This window comes from Anabas testudineus, chromosome 2 (assembly GCF_900324465.2).
Source record: "Anabas testudineus chromosome 2, fAnaTes1.2, whole genome shotgun sequence".
Taxonomy (NCBI): domain Eukaryota; kingdom Metazoa; phylum Chordata; class Actinopteri; order Anabantiformes; family Anabantidae; genus Anabas; species Anabas testudineus.
In genome coordinates, this window is record NC_046611.1 from 9,755,699 (window position 1) to 9,762,655 (window position 6,957).

Genomic DNA, 6,957 nt, shown 5'->3' on the forward strand with positions numbered 1-6,957 from the left:
AAATTATCCACTAAGGTTTATGACAAATATTAATGGAACATACACACACATATATATATAGTTTTCTATATTAGTATTCCTGATAATACTCAGAGATCATGAGTGGACTGATCTTATGACACTAACAGAGAAGTTTCTCTGCCCACAGCTCCCTATCTTCCCCAGTGATTGATTATTATGGCAACGCTCCAGGTTGCTGCTGCGTTTTGGTTGCGCACGGGATTTGGCTCATCGCAGATCAAAGAGCCCTCAGGAGAGGCGTGGTCCCGGGGCAGGGGGATATATAGGAGGGACCGGCTCTGTTCTGACTACAAGGCAAGAGCAGAGAACAGACTTAGACGGGCCAGCAGAGCAAAGACCTGCCCCTGAACTCAAAGACAGAGCTATAAACTGAGACATCTGCTGCGTTTTGAAGAGGGAGAGACCTGTTGGAGGTTACTGCTGACATCCAGCTTTTCTTTTCATTTAATGAAAGGACTTTTTTACAATAAGCCAGACCTGCACATAACTTTAAACGAGTTTTGCACTGGATTTGATCCCCTTTTAGATTTTTATACTTGTGCGTAACTTTGGGGACAGTTTTGTGGACTCTGTGGTTGTAGCTTATAGTGGAAAAACTTTTTAAAGGATTTACAGCGAGTAAGTCTCGTATAGACTTTATCTTTTTCCCCTTTCCACTCGGATTTTCAGTTTTATGATGTGGCTTTTACACGTTTCCATTTGTTTAATTGTGTGCGTCGGCACGGCGCACGGCGCCTGGGAGGAGAGCACCGTGGTGCCGGTCAGACTAGATCCGATTTCATGGTCAGAGAGCAGAACCGAACCGTGGCGGACACTGTCCGCAGAGGAGAAGGAGAAGGAGGCGGAGCAGAGAGTTTATCAGTTGGACGTATTTGGCAAAGAGCTGGTGCTGAAGCTAGAACCCGACCAGACCTTCTTGGCACCGGGCTTTGTCTTCCACGTTGTGGGTAGTCCCGAGTTCAAACCCACACCGGAACCCAAGAACGGAGCCGAGCCGGGTTGTTTCTTCTCGGGCACGGTGAACGGAGAGGAGCAGTCCGCCGCTGCGCTCAACCTCTGCCAAGGACTCCGGGGCGGATTCTACTTTCAGGGTGAAGAGTACTTCATCCAGCCTCTTAATTCGAGTGACTTCTTGGGTACTGAGGGGGATGTCCACGTGATCCGCCGGAGAGGTCGGGCAGCTTTGGCTGAGGAGGGGAGCTCCAAGTGCGGGGTCAACGAGGACGAGGAGAGGGTGCCAAATAATCTGGACAAAGAAGCCAAGCAAGGGGCCGCTAACGCGGGGGAGACAGGTAAGATATGTCCGTTTTACACTATTATCTGTAACAGACAGAACCCAAATGATCAAAGTGGCGACGGAAACAATTAGAAGGTGGTGTTTTGTGTTTTTATATGGTGAAATCAGCTCATCTACAGCTATATACAACCAAGTCTATCAACTATCTTCTATATAAGTCACTGACTGTAGTGAAATCGCTGTGAGCCGGAGCTCTGCGTTGTGCCAGACTTTACGCGCAATTTACTCCTTTTTGACAGCGCCTTACTACTAGAGAGAAGGGAGAGAAGGGAGGAGAGGGGGAGAGGGAAAACGGGCAAATTTATCCCAGGAGGAGGAGAAGGAGGAGTGACGAAGGAAGGGCTGGGGCCAGTCAGAGTCCGGCAGCGCCGAGACGCTCACTCGCCTCCTGGTACAGCTCGCTCCGGCAGACCTTTCTCCCGCACAATTTTCCACCAGAGAAGGTCATTCTAAGAATCCGAACGCTGAGGAGGAGGAACCGCCAGTGGTGTGACGCTGAGTCACAGCCAGGCTCCTCCAGGCACATCCGGAACTCTCTAAAGAGCCTGACAAGCGAGCATTTGTGGCTGCTAGTGAGAATACTGGCAGGTCTCTGCAGTGCGCAGGCTGTTCCACAAAACCCGAAACATCGTGCCAGAAATAACAAATATGTCAGCAGTGCATTTAGGACCGAATTAGATTATATGCCCTGTGGAAGTGTGGTCTGATCTGTTCCTGTCTCTCCCCTCAGCTCACCACAGGACCAGACGTTTTGTTTCCACCCCTCGATACCTGGAGATCATGCTGGTGGCTGATCAGTCCATGGCTGAGTTCCACGGCGCGGGGCTCAAACCCTACCTCCTGACGATCATGGCAGTGGCATCCCGGCTCTACCGCCACCCTAGCATCCACAACTCCATCAGCTTGGCGGTGGTGAAGCTCCTGGTGGTGTACGAGGAGGAGCGAGGCCCACAGGTGTCATCTAATGCGGCCATGACGCTGCGCAACTTCTGCCAGTGGCAAAAGCAGCACAACCCACCGAGTGACCGCCACCCTGAGCACTATGACACCGCTGTGCTCTTCACCAGGACGGTAAGTTGGTGTAAAAGATGATGTGTGACAGCTGATAGAACTCATCTTGCATCTTGACACTCATCTTGCTCTCTATGTAATTCATTAGGACCTGTGTGGTTCCCACTCTTGTGACACTCTGGGCATGGCTGATGTTGGCACAGCCTGTGACCCTGACAGAAGCTGCTCAATTGTTGAGGATGATGGGCTGCAAGCAGCATTTACTGTGGCACATGAACTTGGTAAGTAATAAAAAAGATGTGTGTGTGTGTGTGTTAGATTTTAAAATCACATGCCTCAGGTTTCCCACAGGTTCTCACTTAACTGTAACTTTCTTTGTGTCTGGTCTCCAGGCCATGTCTTCAACATGCCTCATGATGATGCCCAGCTGTGCTCCGGTGTCAATGGTCCCCACTGGGGCTCCCACATGATGGCTTCCACACTGTCCAACCTGGACCAGCAACAGCCATGGTCCCCTTGCTCTGCCCTCATGGTCACCACCTTCCTGGACAACGGCCATGGTCAGTGTCTGCTGGACAAGCCGGTCAAACCTCAGCCTCTACCTCAGCCCCTGCCAGGCACGGTCTACGATGCAGACCATCAGTGTCGGCTCACCTTTGGCGAAGAGTCTCAGCACTGCCCTGACCTGAGCACCACCTGCGCAGCTCTGTGGTGCACTGTGACAACAACCAATGGTTTACTGGTGTGCCAGACCAAGAACTTCCCTTGGGCTGATGGTACTCCATGTGGGCATGACAGCTACTGCCTGGCTGGTCAGTGTCTCACTAAGAGTGAAGCCTCCAAACACCAGGTAAGAACCAGACCCAATCCAGCTACACTTCAAAACACCAACATCACGACTGCTTTGAATCAAACAACTGATTTCAGTCCAGGTTAAATTGAAATAATTATCTCCCTGGTGCTTTCAGACCCCCGTCAATGGTGGCTGGGGAGTGTGGGGTCCCTGGGGCGACTGCTCTCGGACCTGTGGTGGAGGGGTGCAGTATTCCTTCCGTGCTTGTGACAACCCTTTGCCCAAGAATGGAGGAAAGTACTGCGAGGGCAAGAGGATCCAGTACCGCTCCTGTAACACAGAAGCCTGCCCCGATACCAACGGTAAGAGGTCCTTGTTATCAGACTGAAATAATTATTCTAAGACAACAGTATCTTCTTCTGTGTGCTTGTCTGAAATAAATACTGTAGTTATACTTGTCCATTAGCGCTAGACCCACTTACTTTATTGATTGATTGATTGTGATTCATCTTGCACCTTGGTGTGAAGGTTAGCATGCAGATTCTGACCTCTCCGTCTCTTTCTCAGGTCTGTCGTTCCGCGAGGAACAGTGTCTGGCCCACAATGACATGTCGGCTCAAGTGTCGCTGGGTTCAGGCGAGGGTGTCGAGTGGGTGCCCAAGTATGCTGGAGTTTCACCCAAAGATCGCTGCAAGCTGGTGTGCCGGGCCAAGGGGACAGGATACTTCTTTGTCCTCAAATCTAAGGTGAGAATTGCTAATTGCTAAATGTATTAATAACTGTTTTGTTTAATATTGTTTTAGAATAGTTTTTACATTCTCTGGCTCTTGGTTTTTTCCTCATTGAAATCTCCGTACTTAGCTGATCTGCAAGTTCAGGGATTAACTATTGCATTCTTCTCTCAGCCCAAGGCTAGTGCTATGCAATGGCAAATATCTTTACTCTTTACCTTCTGACTCAGACTGTTATATAACACTCACTAGACAAAACTCTTAACTTCCATTCGTGTCCCTTTGCTGCCCCCAGGTGGCTGACGGCACACCCTGCAGTCCCGACTCCACCTCGGTGTGTGTTCAAGGCCAGTGTGTCAAAGCCGGATGTGATCGTGTCATTGGTTCTAACCGGCGCTTTGACAAGTGTGGTGTCTGTGGAGGAGATGGCTCTACCTGCAAGAAAGTGTCAGGCTCTTTGGAACATGCCAGGTGAATATTTGAAACATTTCTCTCAGTCATACAGGACCACGTTGTTTGGACATCCCTTTAAGTCAGAATCTATTTCTATTGCTAAGTTTGACCTTTACCTGTCTCTCTTTCAGACCTGGTTACCACGATGTTGTAACTATCCCTGCTGGTGCCACCCACCTGGATGTCAAGCAACGTGCCCCAGGCAACGGTCGCCAAGACAACAGCTATTTGGCAGTGCGTCGCCAGGATGGAACCTATCTGTTAAATGGTGATTATAAGCTAATGACCATGGAGACAGACATCACGCTGCGAGGGGCACTGTTGCGGTACAGCGGCTCAGCTACCACTCTGGAGCGCATCCGGAGCTTTGCCCCACTTCCTGAGCCCCTCACCATCCAGGTGTTGTCTGTAGGGGAAGCCCCAAGGCCCCGCGTCAAATACAGCTACTTCACCCCCAGACCCAATAATGCTGCATCCAACAACAATGGAGGCCGCCGCCAGTCCATCAACGCAATTCGAGAGGTTGATGTGGCCGAGTGGACCATGAGGGAGTGGGGTCCATGCTCCCAGACCTGTGATGGAGGTATACAACAGAGAGAAGTGGTGTGTCTGGACCCTCAGGGTCGTCCCTCCAGAGACTGTCCAGAGGAGCTGCGCCCCTTAGCCTCAAGGTCCTGTGCCTCCCAACCCTGCCCATCCTGGCTTCTCGGAGAATGGTCAGTGTGCTCCAAGACCTGTGGCAGAGGCTTCCGCAAGCGTCAGCTGCGCTGCATCGGCCATGATGGGCGCACGCTAACCCACGACAGCTGTGACCCCAAAGGGCGGCCACGACCCCTGCTGGAACTATGCAATCAGAGTGCCTGTTAAGGACTCCTTCCACAATGTAACCTCCTGTCATCCATCCAGTGTTCTGAAATAAAAACTCTGCTCTTCAATGCCTCCTTATAAAGAGGCCAACGAATGTTTACATCCAGAGCAAGAGTGCTGCAGATTTCCATGGGTTCCAGATACCGAGCTGTTCCACATGTGACTGTGGCCGTAACTGAAGTTTTTACTTGTTGCCTCCATTTGTTTTTGGGACACATGTTGAAACACAACAGCTCTCCCTACTAATTGCATCGACAGAGACTAATTACAGCACTGGCACATTTTGCCTCCCATTAAGAGGAAGAAAGCATGAACATTCATGATTTTCTAAAAGAGCATGCTGCTTATCGTGCCAATGTCATGCTTGTGTGTGTGTGTGTCTGACATGAGACTTTGTGTGTGTGTGTGTTACATTTATTTTAATGCATATATATATATATATATATGATGTTTGTCCAAGCTGGGCTGGACAGACACATGCAGGAGGTTATTGCAGAGTATATAAAGAAACAAATGAAAGTGAATAGCTCATATTCCACTTGCTCACACCATCAGGTATGGAAAATAAGAAAGCTCATAGCGTTTATGTTCAAACTTGCCAGTCTACGTTTATTTATCACAAATCTGTAGCACTTCATGTTTGTTTTGCCAGCGGCACATTGTAACACCCAGTTGTCTCTAAATGCCTCAGTACACCATACCTTTAGCCATATCTTTCCCTCGTCTACACAGTCGTCAATTAGGGAACTCTTTAAAAGACCAAAGAAGAGTGTCTGAGAGTGTGTGTGCATGAGTGTGTGGAGACCTAAAGAGGGACTTGTCTCCTGCTACTACTTCATAAGTAAGTCTCTCCTGCCTTCTGCGAAGGCACCTTGTTGTTTTCTAGCAAGTTTTGTTTCTCTTTTGTACAGAATATCCAAACATTATTTATTTTTGTACAGCCTGGTAAGTGTAATCATGTGGCTTTTTTAAAATATTATTGTTTATTTGTTAATGAGATCACAAAAGGAAGTAGAATATATAGAGTATTTATACAGTGTTTATATATATATAAACACAACCTAGGTTCATGAATAAAGTATCACATTGACTTGTGAAGCTGATGTTTCCAGTGTGAGTTGTCTTTTTGAATTTCGAATATGTATTCATCATTGACACTTAATGCATTCAATAGCCCCTATTCTAAAACATAACCATCAATACTAAAGATATAAATCAACTGTTACTCTAAAGTTAACCTACATTAAACCACATCCCAGCCTTCAAACAGTGCTGTAAAGCTGTGCGGACAGGCCAAACTATCCTCACAAAGCAGAAATGTTCGCTTTAAAGATAGCAATACAAGCCTACACACAAACACACAATTAATGTGGGAGTGTTGGATGGATGGTGAACCATACTCAAAATATACTGAACTTTTTTCCATAATTCAGATTTCATCCACTAGATGGCAGAATGTGATACAAGTTGGATAGCTAGTCACTCTACAGTCTCCACACATTGCAGGCACAGGGCAGGATAAAGGTTATTCTACTCTAATAACCTCCAGACCCCACCGCATACAATTAGGGGGCAGTTGATGGATTTGGCTTCACCTTTGAATCTAAAATTGACTTTTAAGGCTACCAAGTGCCTAGTTAACACTAGTTAACACTTGGTTCTGTGTGCTGTGCAGTTAATAATGTGCATGTTTGCTTCACCTTTAGATTCATGACATAGCAACATGAAATTTTAACCCCACTTAGCCTGTGCAGGATTTCTCCTTACTGTAATACCTCACTGCG

The 6,957-nt window shown here is 47.9% G+C and overlaps 1 protein-coding gene across 1 annotated transcript; it reads left to right on the plus strand.

The window, feature by feature from the left end:
• The first annotated feature begins 327 nt into the window (after positions 1–327).
• Positions 328–6,267, plus strand: adamts1 (ADAM metallopeptidase with thrombospondin type 1 motif, 1). The gene is made up of 8 exons (XM_026363717.1): positions 328–1,313; positions 2,049–2,389; positions 2,478–2,610; positions 2,722–3,179; positions 3,298–3,484; positions 3,690–3,868; positions 4,149–4,324; positions 4,438–6,267. The coding sequence occupies exons 1-8, from the start codon at positions 695–697 to the stop codon at positions 5,171–5,173; spliced, it is 2,829 nt and encodes a 942-aa protein (XP_026219502.1). The 5' UTR covers positions 328–694; the 3' UTR covers positions 5,174–6,267.
• The last annotated feature ends 690 nt before the right edge of the window (positions 6,268–6,957 follow it).